General features: G+C 50.3%; 1 protein-coding gene across 2 annotated transcripts; it reads left to right on the top strand.

The window, feature by feature from the left end:
* Positions 1-27,558, top strand: LOC133639503 (mucin-2-like). 2 transcript variants are annotated; one of them, XM_062032849.1, is made up of 3 exons: positions 1-11,909; positions 12,631-12,741; positions 26,285-27,558. In XM_062032849.1, exons 1-3 carry the CDS (start codon positions 101-103, stop codon positions 26,311-26,313), a joined length of 11,949 nt encoding a protein of 3,982 aa, XP_061888833.1. In that variant the 5' UTR covers positions 1-100; the 3' UTR covers positions 26,314-27,558. The 2 variants fall into 2 exon arrangements, with proteins under 2 accessions (XP_061888833.1, XP_061888834.1); XM_062032850.1 differs by lacking the exon at positions 26,285-27,558 and adding an exon at positions 12,889-13,963.
* The last annotated feature ends 268 nt before the right edge of the window (positions 27,559-27,826 follow it).

Here is a 27,826-nt window from a genome sequence, read left to right as displayed (position 1 = left end):
CCCAGTCCCACCAACTTGGACTCCGGCAACAACGGCGGCCGAACCACAGGACAACCCAGTGTCACCGACTTGGACCCTGTCAACAACAGCGGCCGAGCCAATGCCCAACCCAGTCTCACCAACTCGGACTCCGGCAACAACGGCGGCCGAGCCAACGGACAACCCAGTATCACCGACTTGGACCCCGGCAACAACCGCAGCTGAAACAACGCCCCACCCAGTGTTACCGTCTTGGACGCCTGCAACAACAGCGGCTGAGCCAACATCCGACCTAGTCTCCTTGACTTGGACTCCGGAAACAACGGCGGCCGAGCCAACGCCCCACCCAAATTCACCGACTTGGACGCCGGCAAAAAGGGCGGCCGAGCAAACACACCACCCAGTCACACCGACTTGGACTCCGGCAACAACGACACACGAGCTAACGCCCGACCCATTCTCACCGACTTGGATTCCTGCAACAACGGCAGCCGAGCCAATGCCCAACCCAGTCTCACCAACTTGGACTCCAGTAACAACGGCGGCCAAGAAAATGGACAACACAGTATCATCGACTTGGACTCCGGCAACAACAGCGGCCGAGCCAATGCCCAACCCACTCTCACCAACTTGGACTCCGGCAACAACGGCGGCCGAGCAAACGGACAACCCAGTATCACCGACTTGGACTCCGGCAACAACGGCGGCCGAGCCAACGCCACTCCCATTCTCACCTACTTGGATGCCTGCAATAACGGTGGCCGAGCCAATGCCCAACCCAATCTCACCGACATGGACGCTGGCAACAACGACGGCCGAGCCGACGCTCCACCCAGTCACACCGACTTGGAATGCGGCAACAACGGCGGCCGAGCCAATGCACAACCCAGTCTCACCAACTTGGACTCCAGCAACAACGGCGGCCAAGCAAACGGACAACCCAGTATCACCGACTTGGACTCCGGCAACAACCGCGGCCGAGCCAACGCCCCACCTGGTCTCACCAACTTGGACGCCGGCAACAACGATGGCCGAGCCAACGCCTCGCCCTTTCTCACCGACTTGGATGCCTGCAACATCAGCGGCCGAGCCAACGCCCCACCCTTTCTCACCAACTTGGATGCCTGCAACAACGGCAGCCGAGCCAATGCCCTACCCAGTCCCACCAACTTGGACTCCGGCAACAACGGCGGCCGAACCACAGGACAACCCAGTGTCACCGACTTGGACCCTGTCAACAACAGCGGCCGAGCCAATGCCTAACCCAGTCTCACCAACTCGGACCCCGGCAACAACGGCGGCCGAGCCAACGGACAACCCAGTATCACCGACTTGGACCCCGGCAACAACCGCAGCTGAAACAACGCCCCACCCAGTGTTACCGTCTTGGACGCCTGCAACAACAGCGGCTGAGCCAACATCCAACCTAGTCTCCTTGACTTGGACTCCGGAAACAACGGCGGCCGAGCCAACGCCCCACCCAATTTCACCGACTTGGACGCCGGCAACAAGGGCGGCCGAGCAAACACACCACCCAGTCACACCGACTTGGACTCCGGCAACAACGACACACGAGCTAACGCCCGACCCATTCTCACCGACTTTGATTCCTGCAACAACGGCAGCCGAGCCAATGCCCAACCCAGTCTCACCAATTTGGACTCCAGTAACAACGGCGGCCAAGAAAATGGACAACACAGTATCATCGACTTGGACTCCGGCAACAACAGCGGCCGAGCCAATGCCCAACCCACTCTCACCAACTTGGACTCCGGCAACAACGGCGACCGAGCAAACGGACAACCCAGTATCACCGACTTGGACACCGGCAACAACGGCGGCCGAGCCAACGCCACTCCCATTCTCACCGACTTGGATGCCTGCAATAACGGTGGCCGAGCCAATGCCCAACCCAATCTCACCGACATGGACGCTGGCAACAACGACGGCCGAGCCGACACTCCACCCAGTCACACCGACTTGGAATGCGGCAACAACGGCGGCCGAGCCAATGCACAACCCAGTCTCACCAACTTGGACTCCAGCAACAACGGCGGCCAAGCAAACGGACAACCCAGTATCACCGACTTGGACTCCGGCAACAACCGCGGCCGAGCCAACTCCCCACCTGGTCTCACCAACTTGGACGCCGGCAACAACGATGGCCGAGCCAACGCCTCACCCTTTCTCACCGACTTGGATGCCTGCAACATCAGCGGCCGAGCCAACGCCCCACCCTTTCTCACCGACTTGGATGCCTGCAACAACGGCGGCCGAGCCAATGCCCAACCCAGTCCCACCAACTTGGACTCCGGCAACAACGGCGGCCGAACCACAGGACAACCCAGTGTCACCGACTTGGACCCTGTCAACAACAGCGGCCGAGCCAATGCCCAACCCAGTCTCACCAACTCGGACTCCGGCAACAACGGCGGCCGAGCCAACGGACAACCCAGTATCACCGACTTGGACCCCGGCAACAACCGCAGCTGAAACAACGCCCCACCCAGTGTTACCGTCTTGGACGCCTGCAACAACAGCGGCTGAGCCAACATCCAACCTAGTCTCCTTGACTTGGACTCCGGAAACAACGGCGGCCGAGCCAACGCCCCACCCAAATTCACCGACTTGGACGCCGGCAAAAAGGGCGGCCGAGCAAACACACCACCCAGTCACACCGACTTGGACTCCGGCAACAACGACACACGAGCTAACGCCCGACCCATTCTCACCGACTTTGATTCCTGCAACAACGGCAGCCGAGCCAATGCCCAACCCAGTCTCACCAACTTGGACTCCAGTAACAACGGCGGCCAAGAAAATGGACAACACAGTATCATCGACTTGGACTCCGGCAACAACAGCGGCCGAGCCAATGCCCAACCCACTCTCACCAACTTGGACTCCGGCAACAACGGCGACCGAGCAAACGGACAACCCAGTATCACCGACTTGGACTCCGGCAACAACGGCGGCCGAGCCAACGCCACTCCCATTCTCACCTACTTGGATGCCTGCAATAACGGTGGCCGAGCCAATGCCCAACCCAATCTCACCGACATGGACGCTGGCAACAACGACGGCCGAGCCGACGCTCCACCCAGTCACACCGACTTGGAATGCGGCAACAACGGCGGCCGAGCCAATGCACAACCCAGTCTCACCAACTTGGACTCCAGCAACAACGGCGGCCAAGCAAACGGACAACCCAGTATCATCGACTTGGACTCCGGCAACAACCGCGGCCGAGCCAACTCCCCACCTGGTCTCACCAACTTGGACGCCGGCAACAACGATGGCCGAGCCAACGCCTCGCCCTTTCTCACCGACTTGGATGCCTGCAACATCAGCGGCCGAGCCAACGCCCCACCCTTTCTCACCGACTTGGATGCCTGCAACAACGGCGGCCGAGCCAATGCCCAACCCAGTCCCACCAACTTGGACTCCGGCAACAACGGCGGCCGAACCACAGGACAACCCAGTGTCACCGACTTGGACCCTGTCAACAACAGCGGCCGAGCCAATGCCCAACCCAGTCTCACCAACTCGGACTCCGGCAACAACGGCGGCCGAGCCAACGGACAACCCAGTATCACCGACTTGGACCCCGGCAACAACCGCAGCTGAAACAACGCCCCACCCAGTGTTACCGTCTTGGACGCCTGCAACAACAGCGGCTGAGCCAACATCCAACCTAGTCTCCTTGACTTGGACTCCGGAAACAACGGCGGCCGAGCCAACGCCCCACCCAATTTCACCGACTTGGACGCCGGCAACAAGGGCGGCCGAGCAAACACACCACCCAGTCACACCGACTTGGACTCCGGCAACAACGACACACGAGCTAACGCCCGACCCATTCTCACCGACTTTGATTCCTGCAACAACGGCAGCCGAGCCAATGCCCAACCCAGTCTCACCAACTTGGACTCCAGTAACAACGGCGGCCAAGAAAATGGACAACACAGTATCATCGACTTGGACTCCGGCAACAACAGCGGCCGAGCCAATGCCCAACCCACTCTCACCAACTTGGACTCCGGCAACAACGGCGGCCGAGCAAACGGACAACCCAGTATCACCGACTTGGACTCCGGCAACAACGGCGGCCGAGCCAACGCCACTCCCATTCTCACCGACTTGGATGCCTGCAATAACGGTGGCCGAGCCAATGCCCAACCCAATCTCACCGACATGGACGCTGGCAACAACGACGGCCGAGCCGACACTCCACCCAGTCACACCGACTTGGAATGCGGCAACAACGGCGGCCGAGCCAATGCACAACCCAGTCTCACCAACTTGGACTCCAGCAACAACGGCGGCCAAGCAAACGGACAACCCAGTATCACCGACTTGGACTCCGGCAACAACCGCGGCCGAGCCAACTCCCCACCTGGTCTCACCAACTTGGACGCCGGCAACAACGATGGCCGAGCCAACGCCTCACCCTTTCTCACCGACTTGGATGCCTGCAACATCAGCGGCCGAGCCAACGCCCCACCCTTTCTCACCGACTTGGATGCCTGCAACAACGGCGGCCGAGCCAATGCCCAACCCAGTCCCACCAACTTGGACTCCGGCAACAACGGCGGCCGAACCACAGGACAACCCAGTGTCACCGACTTGGACCCTGTCAACAACAGCGGCCGAGCCAATGCCCAACCCAGTCTCACCAACTCGGACTCCGGCAACAACGGCGGCCGAGCCAACGGACAACCCAGTATCACCGACTTGGACCCCGGCAACAACCGCAGCTGAAACAACGCCCCACCCAGTGTTACCGTCTTGGACGCCTGCAACAACAGCGGCTGAGCCAACATCCAACCTAGTCTCCTTGACTTGGACTCCGGAAACAACGGCGGCCGAGCCAACGCCCCACCCAAATTCACCGACTTGGACGCCGGCAAAAAGGGCGGCCGAGCAAACACACCACCCAGTCACACCGACTTGGACTCCGGCAACAACGACACACGAGCTAACGCCCGACCCATTCTCACCGACTTGGATTCCTGCAACAACGGCAGCCGAGCCAATGCCCAACCCAGTCTCACCAACTTGGACTCCAGTAACAACGGCGGCCAAGAAAATGGACAACACAGTATCATCGACTTGGACTCCGGCAACAACAGCGGCCGAGCCAATTCCCAACCCACTCTCACCAACTTGGACTCCGGCAACAACGGCGGCCGAGCAAACGGACAACCCAGTATCACCGACTTGGACTCCGGCAACAACGGCGGCCGAGCCAACGCCACTCCCATTCTCACCTACTTGGATGCCTGCAATAACGGTGGCCGAGCCAATGCCCAACCCAATCTCACCGACATGGACGCTGGCAACAACGACGGCCGAGCCGACGCTCCACCCAGTCACACCGACTTGGAATGCGGCAACAACGGCGGCCGAGCCAATGCACAACCCAGTCTCACCAACTTGGACTCCAGCAACAACGGCGGCCAAGCAAACGGACAACCCAGTATCACCGACTTGGACTCCGGCAACAACCGCGGCCGAGCCAACTCCCCACCTGGTCTCACCAACTTGGACGCCGGCAACAACGATGGCCGAGCCAACGCCTCGCCCTTTCTCACCGACTTGGATGCCTGCAACATCAGCGGCCGAGCCAACGCCCCACCCTTTCTCACCGACTTGGATGCCTGCAACAACGGCGGCCGAGCCAATGCCCAACCCAGTCCCACCAACTTGGACTCCGGCAACAACGGCGGCCGAACCACAGGACAACCCAGTGTCACCGACTTGGACCCTGTCAACAACAGCGGCCGAGCCAATGCCCAACCCAGTCTCACCAACTCGGACTCCGGCAACAACGGCGGCCGAGCCAACGGACAACCCAGTATCACCGACTTGGACCCCGGCAACAACCGCAGCTGAAACAACGCCCCACCCAGTGTTACCGTCTTGGACGCCTGCAACAACAGCGGCTGAGCCAACATCCAACCTAGTCTCCTTGACTTGGACTCCGGAAACAACGGCGGCCGAGCCAACGCCCCACCCAATTTCACCGACTTGGACGCCGGCAACAAGGGCGGCCGAGCAAACACACCACCCAGTCACACCGACTTGGACTCCGGCAACAACGACACACGAGCTAACGCCCGACCCATTCTCACCGACTTTGATTCCTGCAACAACGGCAGCCGAGCCAATGCCCAACCCAGTCTCACCAACTTGGACTCCAGTAACAACGGCGGCCAAGAAAATGGACAACACAGTATCATCGACTTGGACTCCGGCAACAACAGCGGCCGAGCCAATGCCCAACCCACTCTCACCAACTTGGACTCCGGCAACAACGGCGGCCGAGCAAACGGACAACCCAGTATCACCGACTTGGACTCCGGCAACAACGGCGGCCGAGCCAACGCCACTCCCATTCTCACCGACTTGGATGCCTGCAATAACGGTGGCCGAGCCAATGCCCAACCCAATCTCACCGACATGGACGCTGGCAACAACGACGGCCGAGCCGACACTCCACCCAGTCACACCGACTTGGAATGCGGCAACAACGGCGGCCGAGCCAATGCACAACCCAGTCTCACCAACTTGGACTCCAGCAACAACGGCGGCCAAGCAAACGGACAACCCAGTATCACCGACTTGGACTCCGGCAACAACCGCGGCCGAGCCAACTCCCCACCTGGTCTCACCAACTTGGACGCCGGCAACAACGATGGCCGAGCCAACGCCTCGCCCTTTCTCACCGACTTGGATGCCTGCAACATCAGCGGCCGAGACAACGCCCCACCCTTTCTCACCGACTTGGATGCCTGCAACAACGGCGGCCGAGCCAATGCCCAACCCAGTCCCACCAACTTGGACTCCGGCAACAACGGCGGCCGAACCACAGGACAACCCAGTGTCACCGACTTGGACCCTGTCAACAACAGCGGCCGAGCCAATGCCCAACCCAGTCTCACCAACTCGGACTCCGGCAACAACGGCGGCCGAGCCAACGGACAACCCAGTATCACCGACTTGGACCCCGGCAACAACCGCAGCTGAAACAACGCCCCACCCAGTGTTACCGTCTTGGACGCCTGCAACAACAGCGGCTGAGCCAACATCCAACCTAGTCTCCTTGACTTGGACTCCGGAAACAACGGCGGCCGAGCCAACGCCCCACCCAATTTCACCGACTTGGACGCCGGCAACAAGGGCGGCCGAGCAAACACACCACCCAGTCACACCGACTTGGACTCCGGCAACAACGACACACGAGCTAACGCCCGACCCATTCTCACCGACTTTGATTCCTGCAACAACGGCAGCCGAGCCAATGCCCAACCCAGTCTCACCAACTTGGACTCCAGTAACAACGGCGGCCAAGAAAATGGACAACACAGTATCATCGACTTGGACTCCGGCAACAACAGCGGCCGAGCCAATGCCCAACCCACTCTCACCAACTTGGACTCCGGCAACAACGGCGGCCGAGCAAACGGACAACCCAGTATCACCGACTTGGACTCCGGCAACAACGGCGGCCGAGCCAACGCCACTCCCATTCTCACCTACTTGGATGCCTGCAATAACGGTGGCCGAGCCAATGCCCAACCCAATCTCACCGACATGGACGCTGGCAACAACGACGGCCGAGCCGACGCTCCACCCAGTCACACCGACTTGGAATGCGGCAACAACGGCGGCCGAGCCAATGCACAACCCAGTCTCACCAACTTGGACTCCAGCAACAACGGCGGCCAAGCAAACGGACAACCCAGTATCACCGACTTGGACTCCGGCAACAACCGCGGCCGAGCCAACGCCCCACCTGGTCTCACCAACTTGGACGCCGGCAACAACGATGGCCGAGCCAACGCCTCGCCCTTTCTCACCGACTTGGATGCCTGCAACATCAGCGGCCGAGCCAACGCCCCACCCTTTCTCACCGACTTGGATGCCTGCAACAACGGCGGCCGAGCCAATGCCCAACCCAGTCCCACCAACTTGGACTCCGGCAACAACGGCGGCCGAACCACAGGACAACCCAGTGTCACCGACTTGGACCCTGTCAACAACAGCGGCCGAGCCAATGCCTAACCCAGTCTCACCAACTCGGACTCCGGCAACAACGGCGGCTGAGCCAACGGACAACCCAGTATCACCGACTTGGACCCCGGCAACAACCGCAGCTGAAACAACGCCCCACCCGGTCCCACCAAGTTGGACGCCGGCAACAACCGCACCCGAGCAAATGCCCCACCCGGTCTCACCGACTTGGATGCCTGCAACAACGGCGGCCGAGCCAATGCCCAACCCAGTCTCACCATCTTGGACTCCGGCAACAACGGCGGCTGAACCAACGGACAACCTAGTCTCACCAACTTGGACTCCGGCAACAACGGCGGCCGAGCCAATGCCCAACCCAGTCTCACCAACTTGGCCTCCATTAACAACGGCAGCCGAGCCAACGGACAACCCAGTATCACCAACTTGGACTACGGCAACAACCATGGCCAAGCCAGCGCTCCACCCAGTCTCACCGACTTCAACTGCAGCAACATCGGCGGCCGAGCCAACGCCCCACCCATTCTCACCGACTTGGATGCCTGCAACAATGACGGCCGAGCCAATGCCCAACCCAGTCTCACCATCTTGGACTCTGGCAACAACAGCGGCTGAACCAACGGACAACCCAGTCCCACCAACTTGGACTCCGGCAACAACGGCAGCCGAGCCAGGGGACAACCCAGTATCACCGACTTGGACTCCGGCAACAACCGCAGCTGAGCCAACGCCCCACCCGGTCCCACCAACTTGGACGCCGGCAACAACCGCAGCCGAGCAGATGCCCCACACGGTCACACCGACTTGGACACCGGCAACAACGGTGGCAGAGCCAACGCTCCACCCAGTCACATCAACTTGGACTCTGGCAACAACCGCCCCCGAGAAAATGCCCCACCCGGTCACATCGACTTGGACACCTGCAACAACGGCGGCCGAGCCAACATCTAACCTAGTCTCCCCAACTTGGACTCCGGCAACAACGGCGCCCGAGCCAACGGCCCATCCGGTCACAACAATGGCGGGCGAGCCAACGCTCCACCCAGTCTTACCGACTTGGACGCCTGAAACAACGGCGGCCGAGCAAACGGACAACCCAGTATCACCGACTTGGACTCCGGCAACAACGGCGGCCGAGCCAACGCCACTCCCATTCTCACCGACTTGGATGCTTGCAATAACGGTGGCCGAGCCAATGCCCAACCCAATCTCACCGACATGGACGCTGGCAACGACGGCCGAGCCGATGCTCCACCCAGTCACACCGACTTGGAATGCGGCAACAACGGCGGCCGAGCCAATGCACAACCCAGTCTCACCAACTTGGACTCCAGCAACAACGGCGGCCAAGCAAACGGACAACCCAGTATCACCGACTTGGACTCCGGCAACAACCGCGGCCGAGCCAACGCCCCACCTGGTCTCACCAACTTGGACGCCGGCAACAACGATGGCCGAGCCAACGCCTCACCCTTTCTCACCGACTTGGATGCCTGCAACATCAGCGGCCGAGCCAACGCCCCACCCTTTCTCACCGACTTGGATGCCTGCAACAATGGCGGCCGAGCCAATGCCCAACCCAGTCCCACCAACTTGGACTCCGGCAACAACGGCGGCCGAACCACAGGACAACCCAGTGTCACCGACTTGGACCCTGTCAACAACAGCGGCCGAGCCAATGCCCAACCCAGTCTCACCAACTCGGACTCCGGCAACAACGGCGGCCGAGCCAACGGACAACCCAGTATCACCGACTTGGACCCCGGCAACAACCGCAGCTGAGCCAACGCCCCACCCGGTCCCACCAAGTTGGACGCCGGCAACAACCGCACCCGAGCAAATGCCCCACCCGGTCTCACCGACTTGGATGCCTGCAACAACGGCGGCCGAGCCAATGCCCAACCCAGTCTCACTATCTTGGACTCCGGCAACAACGGCGGCTGAACCAACGGACAACCTAGTCTCACCAACTTGGACTCCGGCAACAACGGCGGCCGAGCCAATGCCCAACCCAGTCTCACCAACTTGGCCTCCAGCAACAACGGCAGCCGAGCCAACGGACAACCCAGTATCACCAACTTGGACTACGGCAACAACCATGGCCAAGCCAGCGCTCCACCCAGTCTCACCGACTTCAACTGCAGCAACATCGGCGGCCGAGCCAACGCCCCACCCATTCTCACCGACTTGGATGCCTGCAACAACGACGGCCGAGCCAATGCCCAACCCAGTCTCACCATCTTGGACTCTGGCAACAACAGCGGCTGAACCAACGGACAACCCAGTCCCACCAACTTGGACTCCGGCAACAACGGCAGCCGAGCCAGGGGACAACCCAGTATCACCGACTTGGACTCCGGCAACAACCGCAGCTGAGCCAACTCCCCACCCGGTCCCACCAACTTGGACGCCGGCAACAACCGCAGCCGAGCAGATGCCCCACACGGTCACACCGACTTGGACACCGGCAACAACGGTGGCCGAGCCAACGCTCCACCCAGTCACATCAACTTGGACTCCGGCAACAACCGCCCCCGAGAAAATGCCCCACCCGGTCACATCGACTTGGACACCTGCAACAACGGCGGCCGAACCAACATCTAACCTAGTCTCCCCAACTTGGACTCCGGCAACAACGGCGCCCGAGCCAACGGCCCATCCGGTCACAACAACGGCGGGCGAGCCAACGCTCCACCCAGTCTTACCGACTTGGACGCCTGAAACAATGGCGGCTGAGCCAACACCCAACCGAGTCTCACCAACTTGGACTCCGGCAACAACCATGGCCAAGCCAACACCCCACCCGGTCACACCGACTTGGACACCGGCAACAACGCCGGCCGAGCCAATGCTCCACCCAGTCTCACCGACTTGGACTGCAGCAACATCGGCGGCCGAGCCAATGCCCCACCCATTCTCACCGACTTGGATGCCTGCAACAACGGCGGCCGAGCAAATACCCAACCCAGTCTCACCATCTTGGACTCCGGCAACAACGGCGGCCGAGCCAACGGACAACCCAGCATCACCGACTTGGACTCCGGCAACAACCGCGGCCGAGCCAATGCCCCACCCGGTCTCACCGACTTGGACGCCTGCATTAATGGCGGCTGAGCCAACACCCAACCGAGTGTCACCAACTTGGACTCCGGCAACAACCATGGCCAAGCCAACACCCCACCCGGTCACACCGACTTGGACGCAGCCAACACCTCACCCAGTCACACCGACTTGGAACCCTGCAATAACAGCGGGCGAGCCAACGCTCCACCCAGTCTCACCGACTTGGACACCGGCAACAACGGCGGCCGAGCCAACGGACAACCCAGCATCACCGACTTGGACTCCGGCAACAACCGCGGCCGAGCCAACGCCCCACCCGGTCTCACCGACGTGGACGCCTGCATTAATGGCGGCTGAGCCAACACCCAACCGAGTGTCACCAACTTGGACTCCGGCAACAACCATGGCCAAGCCAACACCCCACCCGGTCACACCAACTTGGACGCAGCCAACACCTCACCCAGTCACACCGACTTGGACCCCTGCAATAACAGCGGGCGAGCCAACGCTCCACCCAGTCTCACCGACTTGGACACCGGCAACAACGGCGGCCGAGCCAACGGACAACCCAGTATCACCGACTTGGACTCCGGCAACAACCGCGGCCGAGCCAACGCCCCACCCGGTCTCACCGACTCGGACGCCGGCAACAACAGTGGCCGAGCAAACACCTCACCCAATTTCACCGACTTGGACGCCGCCAACGACGACGGCCGAGCCAACAATCCACCCGGTCTCACTGACTTGGACGCCTGCAACAACGGCAGCCGTGCCATCACCTGACCCAGTCCAGCCAACTCCTGACCCCAGCAAGCCCACAGATCACTCGGAAGGTAAACATAGTTAATGGGACTGTTTCAGACTGTAAATATGGGACTTTAAGTCAAGTCCTGGAGATATTCTTAGTGGTCATTTAAACATAAGGACCATCAGCTCAAAAGAAACCTGATTCATATTTCTTACCATCATTTCGGATTTAAACATAGAAACATGGCTTCACCAAAGCATATCAGTAGAAATGTTGGATGTATTTCGATATTTCTGCTAGACAAAAAATAGATCAATGGAGTCATAATCTTTAGTAAAGTGAGTACAAATGTAAATAGACAGAATGGAATACTCTTTTTAAATCTTTTCCCCATAATGTGATTCTTTCTACTTTTTAAAATGTTCATGTTGTAAAATCCACCATCTTCTTTAGCCTCCTTGTTGTGGATTTGTTTTAACAACCGAGTGAGAGAAATGTGCAGTTTTCAAAAGCGTTGTAGAATGTCCGACTGTCTGTAAGGCTGTGAAAGCATCCATTGAATAGTAAATGGGTGAGCTCAAGAAAGCCAAAATAATCCTCTTACACTCAATTTGCAAATGATTCCCTGTATGCGTTTATCTGTACAGCACAACATTGACATTTGTTGTAGTTAATGTTCAACTGTATTGTATATTTAAATTATATTATATGTCATGATGACAATGGTTGATGTTTACATGCAAAGTAGTCATGAAGGTTTCCTTGCCATACTTTGTCAACAGAGTTGTGCTTTTCCCTCTCAACAGACAACTTGAGCGTCACCGTCCTTGCTGTTGTCACGGTGGGGGTCGTTGCTGTGATGGTCCTTCTGTCGGTCATCATCACCCTGATTGTTAAGCGTCACAGAAACAGACAAGGTGAGTGACATATCTTCTGTCTTCTTTATGACTTCTCCTCCTCCTCAGTGCCTCATCACTCGCTGCACTTCCCTCTCTGAGAACTCTTGTTTTTTTGTGATAGAGTGATTAGAGCACATTGTTCAAGTCAATGATTCGTTTTTTCAGATCTGTGCTGAGTTCCTTTGACTTTCCCATTGTCTAATGACTGCATCACATGAGCCCTATTTAAATGGCTCAGCGAAGTCAACAGGTGTCGTCAATCATAATCACTCACAGGAAGTTAAGAGGCCACGCCATGAAGCTAATTTGATTTGATTGTAACTTTTCTACATCACCAAAATTGATCATGTATGTTGCTGTATGTATACTTTTGACCCAGCAGATTTGGTCAAGTTTTCAGTAGACCCATAATAAATTCATAAAAGAACCAAACTTCATGAATGTTTTTCTTGTGACAAACAAGTAAAAATAAGAGTTGTAGAAATTTTTGGAAACTCAAGATGTTCTTTACATGTGTATGTTAACTTTTGACCATCATACTCATATTTTACCATGTTACATTATGCAATGTCTTCTTTGGGTACTTAGAAACCCTGTTATGATCATATCATGTTCTTTCAGATTAATTAAGATTTGTATGTGTGTGTTTCTTTAAACGAAAACTAATAGTGGGATCACTCTGTCTATTACTGATATTCACATTGTGTCACATTTCTTTCAATAAATCAATTCGTTCATTCTGGCTCCAAAAGGAGTAAAAGTCATCAAGTCATGTTAAGAGGAGAACACAAGAAGAGAACAAGATAAAGATATTAAAAGTCTTCATAGAACAAACTGAAAGCCAACAAAGATGAAAAACCTGAAATCAAAGTAAAACATTACATTTTTGAACAGATGTTACCTTACATAACTCTCAATAAGCTCAATGACATGCCAAAAATTGGATTTGTTAAAATTCAAGTCAAATGTTATTCTGTTGGCACACATTCAAAGAAGTACCATTCGAGGGCTCTCACTTGATTGGTAGTTAAGTCATTTCATGGTTTTACCTTTTACCAAAAACCGTGTTTTTTTTTTTAACTGAGTGACAATTTAAATGTAAAAAAAGTAAGATGTCCGCATTATACCAGTGTCATTTATCATCGCAATTAAAATTGTTTCCTTTTTATTATTTTTAAGCACTTGTATGAATAAAGTTAAATTACATTGTCAATTGCCTGCACCCTAATAAAGATTTTTTGATTGCAATTTATTTTCTGTTGATTTCTGTTGTTTCCAATAAAAAAGCTGGTTTTGATCCAAACTGTCAAGACATTAACAATCATACCTTCACTTGACCCTCATGGACACCTAACCTTTATTTCAGACAACAATTGAGCTACACACTATTTTCCATTATAATGACAATATCCATCCATCTTCTCTTACTGAATACCAGATAAAATACATTCATGTTCATTAAAGCATTTCAATATTAATATATAACTACATATGTTGCTAGCATACATATACACCTACTGAAATGATATCTCGGTCTTGTCAACATATTTCTGCATGCTAACCACCAGTATAGTGTATCATTAGGTATTACTGCAAATGGTTAGTTTTAAAGTAACACACAAACAGGATCACACAACATAGCCCTGACACAAGGATGTGAGGTATTTGCAAGGTTAGGAATTTAATTATACTTTATGCAAAATGTCTCAGTACTTGGTGGAGAAAAGCCTTTTCCCAAGCCCTGTCCAAGTCATTCGTGTGTTGTCAAACTTCAGGTCTGTTCATGTGTCTTCTTGAGCAGGGACCTTGTGGTGCGGGCACTGCAGGATCCTAATCCATTACAGCAAAGTGTGTAACTATTGTATTTCTTGGTATGTGTGCTCCTAACTCCCTTAAGATTGGCACCAGCTCCTCCCTTGAAACTTGGGGCTGCTCCCTCACCTTTGTCACAATCATCCTTATCGTACCAGGGGAAATCTAGCATAGGGCTCCAGATTGAGGGCGACTGACTTATTTCATATTCATTCCATTCATGAGTTATAATCTTTTGACAGGTCTTTCTTTGGTTTTGCCTGTGGTGGTGAAGAGGTTTGTTTCGGTTATTGGTGTGTTTTATCTACGTAACACGTTGAGATTAGGAGTCCATTAAAGGGACAGCTAGGACTAATATGTGTGCTTCATGGGTAGATAACCTCAAATTATGTTGCATGACAAATGTTATAGAAAATGGATGGTTTTGCCACAGGGTGTCATCCTCCAAGAGGCCTACCTCATCATAAAATGAATGTACCTGTAGAAACAAAAACTACAAAAAAAAGGCTTGTCCTTCACCTTGTCGGAAGGTTTTCTCAGTGGAAAACTATTCAGTCACTGTTTCATTGATCACTAGCTTTCCACGATTTGTTTTCCTCAAGGACCAAAAACTGAGAACGAAGACAATGGCCAGCAAAAGCACGGCAGTCACAGCCACTGCTGTAATCACTTTATTTCCATTGCTTGTTATCAGCGGTGACTCTGGACAAGTTAGTAGGATCTCACTGTAATTGGTTGCATCGCTCTTGTTCGATGATGACGATGGACACTTAAGTAGGATCTCACAGTGTTTGGTATCAAGCAGACTTTCGACCGTACAGAGATAGCTTTCGCAGTTGTCCTCTGAGATCCTTTTTACAAACAAGTTCCCTCCTGTGGCGTCTTCAATGGCGTTAGGAGGCAACGTCTGCTTTTCACTCGTCTTTGTCCAGCTGTTCAACAGCGGAGGAGTGCCTTGTGATGATCTGCATTTGACCGTCACGCCATTACTCCCCACGGGCTCTTCTTCCACAGCACACACCGGTGTGCTCAGCTTCTCCATAACTGTCAGGTTCATGTTTTTCAAGATTATTTCATTATCGACAATCAGGTGGGACTGGTAGTTCCCAGCATCTGGCATACGCAGGTCTCTGATACTTATGGAAGCGTCTCCATTGTTGAAGTGGATAGATGTAAAGTGAATCCTGTTTTCATTCTCATAATTACCGTCGGGTGGATAGATGTAAAGTGAATCCTGTTTTCATTCTCATAATTACCGTTTAATTTATATATTTTCTTCTGATTTTTTGGCGATGTAAATTGCCACTTCACTATGACCGTTGCTTTGTCAGAGGGATGTGTGTACTTGCAATCAAGTGTGACGCTTGATCCTTTGTCCGCGAAGTAGGGAGTATTTTTGAAGCTGATTTCAAGAGCACAAGCTGTGGTGCAAAATGCCAGCCCCGTGAGAAAATACCACAGCACAGAAGTCATCATTGGACTGTTGGACAGGAGCTTTCTGTAAAATAAAACAGAAATGACATTGTCTTTTGGGTCTTCACCAACTCAAGTCCAAGTTCTTGTTGTCAAAGCTCTTTTGCCACCATAATATTTGAGAAGCGAAACTGAGATTTGCATGGCTCTATGAACACCTTCCCGCGCGCTAATTTGTATCTACTTTTTAACATTGTGAATCTATTTTTATGAAAGGTTTTCCCTCTTAACGACAGGCTAATTGATTAACTATTGTTTAACTGCACGCGTCTCCCTCGCCCGCCTGCAGCTCGTGCAGAACTCTGCTGCTCGTCTGCTAACACAGACCCGCAGACGTGAGCACATCACCCCTATATTAGCGTCCCTTCACTGGCTCCCTGTGCGTTACAGAATCAACTTTAAACTCCTTTTGTTTTTAAATGTCTAAACAACCTCGCGCCAACATATCAATCCGACCTCCTTCAGCCTTACTGCCCCACCCGATCCCTAAGATCAGCCGATCAGCTGCTACTGACGGTCCCTGACACAAGGCTGAAGCTTAGAGGTGACAGAGCTTTCGCCGCTGCTGCTCCCAACCTCTGGAACGACCTACCTCTGAGTGTTAGACAAGCCTCCTCTCTTCCTGTTTTTAAATCTCTCTTAAAAACATACTTTTATTCCATGGCTTTTAACACTGAGTGATATCCATCCTGCAATGGCGCCCCATAATACACCTGCTGTGAACCTGTTTTTATGTTTTATTTATTGTATTTATTTATTTTTTATCGTGGTCTGTTTGCTCGGTACTCGTATTATCTTTTAACCTGCCCATTGTACAGCACTTTGGCTACCCCTGTGGTAAATTTTAAATGTGCTTTATAAATAAAGTTGATTTTGATTTGATTTGGTAGATTACTTTTAACAATCGGACTTGTGAATCTGTTACCGGCAACGATGGATAAAGACGACGCCATCTTACACGAAATGCTACTTAAAAAGATGTCTCACCTGCTAGTCATGCATGACAGGCCTCAAATTTTTACTTTTTAAGGTCAAGGCAAGTGTTGCCTTAAAGGAGGGCTCATATTTTAGGGCATCAAGGCAAGTTAGAAGTGCACCAAGGCACAAATTATTTTCTTTCGAGGTAGGAGATTATAATATAAATATATATATATACATATATAAAAAATATACTAATATATAAAAAAATATACTGTAGATACAAAAATAGTGTTCATGTATGAGATCTAGGGCAGCCAATTATGGCCAAAGTAATAATTAAGATTATTGTTATTAATATTGAAACCATGATTACTGATTGTGAGGTAAAGCAGTGTTGGGGTGTGAACGTAATACCATCATGTCATTTGTAATGTCTAACAAAAAAAGACTATAAATGTTATCCATATATTAGACAAATATTAGGTTTTTTTATTCTTTAATAACATCAACTTGTCAGCTTTTTGTCATTACATGATGCCTTTATCTCTATGTTTTACATTTTGATAGAGTTTTAATTTTTTTTTAAGTTATGTACATTTATATGTAGATGCTGTATCGGGACAGATCCATTAAGACTTTGAGCAGAAATATGTCGTACAGGAATTAGGGCTGGGTGACATGGCCTTTTATTAATATCTCGATATTTTTAGGACATGTCACGATACACACTATATATATATCGATATTTTGCATTAGCCTTGAATGAACACTTGATGCATATAATCACAGCAGTAGGATGATTCTATGTGTCTACATTAAAACATTCTTGTTCATACTGCATTAATATATGCTCATTTTAAACTTTCATGCAGAGAGGGAAATCACAACTAAGTCAATTTACCAAAACTGTATTTATTGAACAGTTATTAAGCAGTGGCACAAACATTCATGTCATTTCAAAAACAGAAAGTGCAAGATTGTCAGACATTTTAAAACAAGCCATTAGTCCACTTTTGTGCATGATGTCACTAAGATTACATATCAAAACAACACTAAATTAAAGTGCACTTTTTGTACAGAAAGGCACTACGATATTTTAAACAAATAAAGTGCACTTTTGTGCATGATGTCACACAAGATATTTCAAAAACTGTAAAATAAAAATGAGCTGCATAATAGGAAATAAAATAGTGTATGTCCTTCACTATGTGGTAAGTTCCTGCGGACGTTATCTCCTTCTGTCGTTGACTATTTTTTGTTGATGTGGAAATGGAAGACGCCAGGCTCAATTGGGTCAGTGCTGGTTGCTTCGGCATTTTGTTGGGTATGGGACGGGCCGGAGATGTTGACATGCGGAGTTTCAATCACTCCTCACTCTCTAGCGGGGGACTTTTCAAATGATGCTACAAATTAGTAGTGCTGCTACTTTTTGTAGGAACGCTTTTGCCGCATACTTGACATATTACGGTTGTCTGTTCTAACTATCGTGGGCTCACACTCCTCAGCCTTCCCGGTAAGGTCTATTCAGGTGTGCTGGAGAGGAAGCTACGCTGGATAGTCGAACCTCGGATTCAGGAGGAACAGTGTGGTTTTCGTCCTGGTCGTGGAACTGTGGACCAGCTCTATACTCTCGGCAGGGTCCTTGAGGGTGCATGGGAGTTTGCCCAACCAGTCTACATGTGTTTTGTGGACTTGGAGAAGGCATTCGACCGTGTCCCTCGGGAAGTCCTGTGGGGAGTGCTTAGAGAGTATGGGGTATCGGACTGTCTGATTGTGGCGGTCCGCTCCCTGTATGATCAGTGCCAGAGTTTGGTCCGCATTGCCGGCAGTAAGTCGGACACGTTTCCAGTGAGGGTTGGACTCCGCCAAGGCTGCCCTTTGTCACCGATTCTGTTCATAACTTATATGGACAGAATTTCTAAGCGCAGTCAAGGCGTTGAGGGGATCTGGTTTGGTGGCTGCAGGATTAGGTCCTGATGGCTTCATCTGGCCAGGATCTTCAGCTCTCACTGGATCGGTTCGCAGCTGAGTGTGAAGCGACTGGGATGAGAATCAGCACCTCCAAGTCCGAGTCCGTGGTTCTCGCCCGGAAAAGGGTGGAGTGCCATCTCCGGGTTGCGGAGGAGACCCTGCCCCAAGTGGAGGAGTTAAAATACCTTGGAGTCTTGTTCACGAGTGAGGGAAGAGTGGATCGTGAGATCGACAGGCGGATCGGTGAGGCGTCTTCAGTAATGGGGACGCTGTATCGATCCGTTGTGGTGAAGAAGGAGCTGAGCCGGAAGGCAAAGCTCTCAATTTATCGGTCGATCTACGTTCCCATCCTCACCTGTGGTCATGAGCTTTGGGTTATGACCGAAAGGACAAGATCACGGGTACAAGTGGCCGAAATGAGTTTCCTCCGTCGGGTGGCGGGGCTCTCCCTTAGAGATAGGGTGAGAAGCTCTGTCATCCGGGGGGAGCTCAAAGTAAAGCCGCTGCTCCTCCACATCAAGAGGAGCCAGTTGAGGTGGTTCGGGCATCTGGTCAGGATGCCACCCGAACGCCTCCCTAGGGAGGTGTTTAGGGCACGTCCGACCGGTAGGAGGCCACGGGGAAGACCCAGGACACGTTGGGAAGACTATGTCTCCCGGCTGGCCTGGGAACGCCTCGGGATCCCCCGGGAGGAGCTGGACGAAGTGGCTGGGGAGAGGGAAGTCTGGGTTTCCCTGCTTAGGCTGCTGCGACCCGACCTCGGATAAGCGGAAGAAGATGGATGGATGGATGGATGTTCAACATCTTCCCGCTTGAAGCCAAACCACCACCAGACGATGGACCCCATGCTGTTTTTCTTGGGAATGAATTCTTCTTCCTCCATTTGTTACCAGATTCACATCTTTCTCTCTCTCGTATTACCACTCGCACGGCTCCGCTAGCACCACCTGCCACTGCTAACGTTACCCATGCCCCTACCTCTTTGCTCCCCGAGGGCGAATGACGTTGCACGCGCGACAGTATGTGACGTATGTAAGTAAGAAGGTGTGTTTGTTTTATCTCTCTGTGAGAAGGAGAGACAAGAAAGAGTGAGAAAAGCCTGAAGTGTAATGCCCGCAGCTAAAAGCAACTGCGTGAGAACGTATACTCGAATATCACGATATAGTCATTTTCTATATCGCACAGAGACAACCCCGCGATATATCGAGTATATTCGATATATTTCCCAGCCCTAATAGGAATTAACTATACACAATAAAACATTAACAAATTATGTGTCACATTAATGATTTTTGAAGTAACACCTTAGTGACATGAAAAAAACACAATGTTAAAAAAAAACCTTGTGTTTACTTTTTGATATCAAAATAAAACACAAAGCAGTATGCCTAATGAAGATGAAGTCTAATAAACAAGCTTTGTTCTCCTCCAACGCCTCCCTAGTGTTTCAGTACAACAGTTTGGCCAACAAAAAAAACCCCCGAGTGATCCCTCTCACATAGAATAAACAATCGTCACAACCTGGGTTCAATTCGATGAGATGACGAAACATTTGAGCTAGTATTGAAGTTATTTGAACACTGATACAGTTACATTTTTTGTTTCCTCCTTTCGGAGTGATTTTCGGTTGTTCCCTTTTTGTGGAACCTTTTCGGCTAGTTTGTCAGATTATAGCCATTGTTGAATTGCCCTGTCTCTGGAGGTGAAATGTAGCATTCAAAATAAAAGCCTGCCGGATTGTTCCCAACTCTGCATCTGAGTCCTATTTTTGACCAAGCCTGACAGTACATTCTGGCCAGAATGGACCCAGCAGAGAAAGGACAGTTTTCAGCGATCCTTCAGTATCAGGAAGCCCGTCTCTCTCGCCAAGAGGAGTTTCAGACGGCAATGGCCGATTATATGGGCCGCCTTACCTCCCAGCTACAGGAGATGGTCGTACGACTTCCTCAATCCACCGCTTCGGCTCCCGTACCTGCTCCGCCTACGTCATACGCTGGAGCCAGAAGTAAATTGGCAGCTAGGTCTTCAGGTGAAACAGACTTTCATCATAGATTGTTCTACTCATTTTCTATTTAACCCTCACACATTCCCTACTGATCGCGCAAAGATTGCTTTCATGATCTCCCATCTGATGGGTAGAGCCAAAGCTTGGTCTTCCGCCGAATGGGGCCGGCGCTCAGCTATTGCAGCTCACTCAAGGAGTTCCAAGCGGCCCTAAGAATGACTTTTGATCCAGTCACCGATGACCGGGAGAAAGCACAGGAGCTGAGCAGACTAAGGCAAGGCCAAAACTCGGTATGTGACTACGCCATCCGGTTCCGCACGTTATCGGCGGAGAGCGGGTGGAACTCCACAGCCCTCTATGATGTACAAACCCCGTTTCCATATGAGTTGGGAAATTGTGTTGGATGTAAATATAAACGGAATACAATGATTTGCAAATCCTTTTCAACCCATATTCAATTGAATGCACTACAAAGACAATATATTTGATGTTCAAACTCAAACTTTATTTTTTTTTGGCAAATAATAATTAACTTAGAATTTCATGGCTCCAACACGTGCCAAAGTAGTTGGGAAAGGGCATGTTCACCACTGTGTTACATGGCCTTTCCTTTTAACAATACTCAGTAAACGTTTGGGAACTGAGGAGACACGTTTTTTAAGCTTCTCAGGTGGAATTCTTTCCCCTTCTTGCTTGATGCACAACTTAAGTTGTTCAACAGTCCGGGGGTCTCTGTTGTGGTATTTTAGGCTTCATAATGCGCCACACATTTTCAATGAGAGACAGGTCTGGACTACAGGCAGGCCAGTCTTTTTACTATGAAGCCACATTGATGTAACACGTGGCTTGGCATTGTCTTGCTGAAATAAGCAGGGGCGTCCATGGTAACGTTGCTTGGATGGCAACATATGTTGCTCCCAAACCTGTATGTACCTTTCAGCATTAATGGCGCCTTCACAGATGTGTAAGTTACCCATGTCTTGGGCACTAATACACCCCTATACTATCACAGATGCTGGCTTTTCAACTTTGCGCCTACAACAGTCCGAATGGTTCTTTTCCTCTTTGGTCCGGAGGACACGACGTCCACAGTTTCCAAAAACAATTTGAAATGTGGACATCAGACCACAGAACACTTTTCCACTTTGTATCAGTCCATCTTAGATGAGCTCAGGCCCAGCGAAGCCGACGGCGTTTCTGGGTGTTGTTGATAAACGGTTTTCGCCTTGCATAGGAGAGTTTTAACTTGCACTTACAGATGTAGCGACCAACTGTAGTTACTGACAGTGGGTTTCTGAAGTGTTCCTGAGCCCATGTGGTGATATCCTTTACACACTGATGTCGCTTGTTGATGCAGTACAGCCTGAGGGATCGAAGGTCACGGGCTTAGCTGCTTACGTGCAGTGATTTCTCCAGATTCTCTGAACCCTTTGATGATATTACGGACCGTAGATGGTGAAATCCGTAAATTCCTTGCAATAGCTGGTTGAGAAAGGTTTTTCTTAAACTGTTCAACAATTTGCTCACGCATTTGTTGACAAAGTGGTGACCCTCGCCCCATCCATGTTTGTGAATGACTGAGCATTTCATGGAATCTACTTTTATACCCAATCATGGCACCCACCTGTTCCCAATTTGCCTGTTCACCTGTGGGATGTTCCAAATAAGTGTTTGATGAGCATTCCTCAACTTTATGTGTTTATTGCCACCTTTCCCAACTTCTTTGTCACGTGTTGCTGCCATCAAATTCTTAAGTTAATGATTATTTGCAAAAAAAAAATGTTTATCAGTTTGAACATCAAATATGTTGTCTTTGTAGCATATTCAACTAAATATGGGTTGAAAATGATTTGCAAATCATTGTATTCCATTTATATTTACATCTAACACAATTTCCCAACTCATATGGAAACGGGGTTTGTATTTTTGAAAGGACTGGCCGCACCGATTCAGGATCTTCTCGTCCCATTGGACTTACCTGCCGGTTAGGACGAGCTTATCGCGCTTGCCATTCGGACCGACAACAGGCTCACTCAGCTCAGACGACATCGGAGCGTACGGACCACTACTACGGGAGGAGCCGCACACTCTCAGACGCAGCGCGGACCAGCTTTCCACCACGGTTCACCCAAGCCGAGTCATCACCTTCCCACGGAGGGAGCTAAGGAACCCATGCAGCTGGGAAGAGCGCGGCTGTCGCAGGAGGAACGACAGAGACGACAACTCGAAGGAAGGTGTTTTTACTGCGGAGAGGCTGGTCACCTCGTCGCCACCTGTCCAGTTAAGCGACCCATAGCAGTGAGTCAACTCTCAGCTTCTACCCCCATTACGCGCACTCTCACTAAAGTTCAGGTAAAACATCACACTGTCACAGACATTGGGGCACTTATTGACTCTGGGGCGGATAAGAGTTTAATGGACTGGGGGTTGGCTGCTAAACTGGGTATCAAGTCTGAGCCATTAGCCCGACCCATTAGAGCCAGAGCCCTACATGGAAAGGAACTGTTTCTTATCACCCACACCACAGAACCCATACGCATGCACATAAATAACCAAAAAATAACCATGAAGAAAAGATTTGCCTGTATCTGTTCAAAACCCCCTGGCACACTATGATTTTGCCTATGCGATATAAAGTTTGGTTTGATTTGATTTGAAAGACATCAAGGAACTTCACGTTTACTGAATACGACATAACTACAAGAAAATAAAAGACCCGACTCACAAAGACTTAATGCATTGTAAGTCAACAATAACAATATTTTTAATACATTCACTGACAATCACCAATAAGTTACTACTTTATTGAACCTGTGTATTAGTTATGAAGTTAACAATTAAAGGCCTACTGAAAGCCACTACTACCGACCACGCAGTCTGATAGATTATATATCAATGATGAAATCTTAACATTGCAACACATGCCAATACGGCCGGGTTAACTTATAAAGTGCAATTTTAAATTTCCCGCTAAACTTCCGGTTGAAAAACTCCTTTGGATATGACGTATGCGCGTGACGTAGCCAGTAGAACAGAGGTATGGCTCCCCCATTGAGGCCAATACAAAAAGCTCTGTTTTCATTTCATAATTCCACAGTATTCTGGACATCTGTGTTGGTGAATCTTTTGCAATTTGTTTAATGAACAATGGAGATTGCAAAGAAGAAAGTTGTAGGTGAGATCGGTGTATTAGCGGCTGGCTGTAGCAACACAACAAGAGGACTTACTTGGATAGCAGACGCGCTAGCCGATGCTAGCCACCAACCGATGCTAGCCGCCAACCGCATCTGTGAACGGGTGAAGTCCTTCGTCGCGCCGTCGATCGCTGGAACGCAGGTGAGCACGGGTGTTGATGAGCAGATGAGGGCTGGCTGGCGTAGGTGGAGCGCTAATGTTTTTATCATAGCTCTGTGAGGTCCGGTTGCTAAGTTGCTAAGTTAGCTTCAGCGTCGTTAGCAACAGCATTGTTAAGCTTTGCCAGGCTGACAATTATTAACCGTGTAGTTACATGTACATGGTTTAATAGTATTGTTGATCTTCTGTCTATCCTTCCAGTCAGGGATTTATTTATTTTGTTTCTATCTGCATTTGAGCCAGATGCTATCACGTTAGCTCAGTAGCTAAAGAGCTTCGCCGATGTATTGTTGTGGAGATAAAAGTCACTGTGAATGTCCATTTCGAGTTCTCGACTCTTCATTTTCAAGAGGATATAGTATCCGAGGTGGTTTAAAATACAAATCCGTGATCCACAATAGAAAAAGGAGAGAGTGTGGAATCCAATGAGCCAGCTTGTACCTAAGTTACGGTCAGAGCGAAAAAAGATATGTCTTTCACTGCATTCTAGTCCGTCACTCTAACGATCCTCATCCACAAATCTTTCATCCTCGCTCAAATTAATGGGGTAATCGTCGCTTTCTCGTTCCGAATCGCTCTAGCTGCGTTGAAAACAGAGCTTGAGGAGGTGAACAACTGACAACGTCACGCTACTTCCGGTAGGGGCAAGGTTTTTTTTTTATCAGAGACCAGAAGTTGCGAACTTTATCGTCGTTGTTCTCTACTAAATCCTTTCAGCAAAAATATGGCAATATCGCGAAATGATCAAGTATGACACATAGAATGGATCTGCTATCCCCGTTTAAATAAAAAAAAAATCATTTCAGTAGGCCTTTAAGTCTACATTTTTTAAGTAGTATTTATATTAAGTCCCAATGTGCTTGCTCTTTATATGCTTAATTATATTTATTTTTTAATGTATTCCAACACTTTCTTTTACACGGAACGTGAACTAAACTTAATGTTATTATGGTGTGAATGAATCATCTCTACAATACATGGAAGGAGTAGGATTGATTCAGCTTTGCTTTTTCCTACTCTTTTTCAGAGTTGAATTGTGCAAATGTAAACCAAGTGATGCTCCTTAATGTGAACTGTTAAACATGTCTGAAACAAATTAATCCTAACTGTCCATAAAGTATGATCATAGTTTTGTTTACAAGACGCCACTAACACCAACGTAGCACGTTAATGATATATTCTGTACATTAAAAATGTTTAATAAATCCAATGTAGGTCAATATATGCTAATAAGATATCTGTCAAAACATCAACATCTTAGCTTAGTGTCTGTTAAGTTTTTTTTTCACTATGCTCTGATGTTTGCTTTTCCTCATTAGCAGGTCTGATATGTCTTACAACAGTTTTTTTGTTAGTAAAAACAAACGATCGCATGTTTCCACTGGAGTCAACTGATGTCTCAGTGTTTATATGTCCAGTAAATATTTCCTATGAGACCAACTGCAATGTAATGTGTAGGCTACCTCGGCTAACATTTAACAGTATTTATTTGTGATTTAGCTTTGATTTAACACTTATAATACCTGGGCAGTGGTTCTTAGTCCCAATTGCCCCAAAAACCTTTGAAATCCTGGAGGAAGTGGAAAAAAAAGTCCCCTTTCCGGCACAGAAGACTTAGTTGGATTCTCTGACATGGCCAGCAGCAAACAAAGTCAGTGTCAATAACACATGTCTCACATATGTCATAATTTTACCTTTGAAGTTTAAAGTTAGCCTTTAGTTAAAAAGGAATTATGTATAAAGTGGAGACTACATGATGGACATACTGGTGATGTCGGTTTATCAACAAATGTTTATGTTTAAATAATGAAGGATTTCATCTTTTCATTTAGATGATAAAAAAATATAAAAAATTCCCCCATCTGTATCAAATCAAACTTTATTTATTTAGCACTTTTCATACACTGGCAAGTGGCAAACAAAGTGTCACACCTGGGTAAAGTCTTGTCTGGGTTTCGTCTGGTTTCATGTTGTTTTGGCATTTCCTGTTTTATTTTGAAAGGTTAACTCTCCCTCTCGTTTCAGGTTACTTGCTTTTCCTCCTGTTTCACTAGTCTGATGTCTCTCCTGATTGACTGATCCTTGCCCACCTCTGCCACTGGCTTCTCCCCCTTCAAGTGTGTCTACGGCTACCAGCCAGTGTTCCCAGACTCAGAGCCAGAGGTTTCCGTGCCCTCAGCCCACGCCCTGGTGCACCGATGCCGTCGTATCTGGCTCGCGGCCCGACAAGTGCTCGCTCGCCAAGGAGATCGGGTCAAGAACGCAGCAGATCGAAAGCGCCGCCCAGCACCTAATTACCAGCCAGGACAGAAAGTATGGCTATCCGCCAAAAACCTGCACCTGAAGGTCCCCTCCAAGAAATTGGCGCCAAGATTCGTGGGTCCATTCCCCATCGCCAAGGTCATCGGTCCGGCAGCAGTACGCCTTCGTCTACCCAGGTCACTCCGTGTCCACCCTACCTTCCACGTCAGCGAAGTCAAGCCCGCCAAAGGGAACCCTATGGTCCCAGCCACCAAACCCCCCCAACCCCGCCGCTGGAAGCAGCAGATGGAGGCCTTCTGTACCAGGTCAAGAGACTGTTAGCGGTACGCAACAGAGGTCGAGGAAGACAGTTCTTGGTGGATTGGGAGGGGTACGGTCCCAAAGAAAGACAGTGGATACCCCAGCGGAACATTGATGACCCCTCCTGATCCGGGACTTCTATAGACTCCACCCTGAGGTCCCTGGGCCGTCAGGAGTCGGCCCTAGAAGGGGGGGTTCTTTCAGACCTGGGTAAAGTCTTGTCTGGGTGTCGTCTGGTTTTATGTTGTTTTGGCATTTCCTGTTTTATTTTGAAAGGTTAACTCTCCCTCTCATTTCAGGTCACTTGCTCTTCCTCCTGTTTCACTGGTCTGATGTCTCTCCTGATTGCCTGATTGTGCCCACCTGTGTCACCCTCCCTCATGTGTAGAAATGTCTCGTCCTCCTCTTGTCCTGTGCCAGAGTGTTTCGTATCGTCTTGTGCGTACCTCCAGCGTTCCCTTGCCACAGTCCTGTTCACAGCCATTGCCACGTCTTTGTACCTTTTGACCCATGGGGATCATTTGTTTGTAGACCTTTTTGTCAGGTAAGATTAAGCTTCCTAGCATTTCCTCCATTGGAGCGCTTTTTGTTGTATTTTGCATATTGTATTCATAGCACCTTTTTTCCCTCCGCAGCTGGAGCGTTTTGAGTTTATTGATATTTTTGTTAGTTTAGAGATCAGGTTAGTGCTGTTTTTGATAGCCTGTTTTGTTTCTCCCGTTTTGGACCCCTCCCTGTTCAGAATAAATATATGTTTCTGAAAATCCTGCATCTGTGTTCAGAGTCCTGTTCTGGTTGTGACACAAAGTGCTTTACACAAAAAAGAAGAAGAAAGAAGGAACACACACGCAACACTATTGACAATAACAAAACATGGCATGGCACTGAGGATTGAAGAAAAATGCAACCCTTGAGGTGTCCACACTGGAGAATGTTTAAATAAATGTATATATGTATGTATGATTAACGTGGACCCCGACTTAAACAAGTTGAAAAACGTATTGG

Source organism: Entelurus aequoreus, linkage group LG22 (assembly GCF_033978785.1).
Source record: "Entelurus aequoreus isolate RoL-2023_Sb linkage group LG22, RoL_Eaeq_v1.1, whole genome shotgun sequence".
NCBI lineage: Eukaryota > Metazoa > Chordata > Actinopteri > Syngnathiformes > Syngnathidae > Entelurus > Entelurus aequoreus.
The sequence above is the reverse complement of the archived record's forward strand: the minus strand, read 5'-3'. Positions and strand labels throughout refer to the sequence as shown.

Coding starts and splice junctions, on each gene's coding strand:
- LOC133639503 (XM_062032849.1), top strand. CDS start 101: ATGCCCAACCCAGTCTCACCAACTCGGACTCCGGCAACAACGGCGGCC. Junction 11,910..12,630: donor GCCCACAGATCACTCGGAAG/GTAAACATAGTT, acceptor CCCTCTCAACAG/ACAACTTGAGCGTCACCGTC. Junction 12,742..26,284: donor GCGTCACAGAAACAGACAAG/GTGAGTGACATA, acceptor CTCTCGTTTCAG/GTTACTTGCTTTTCCTCCTG.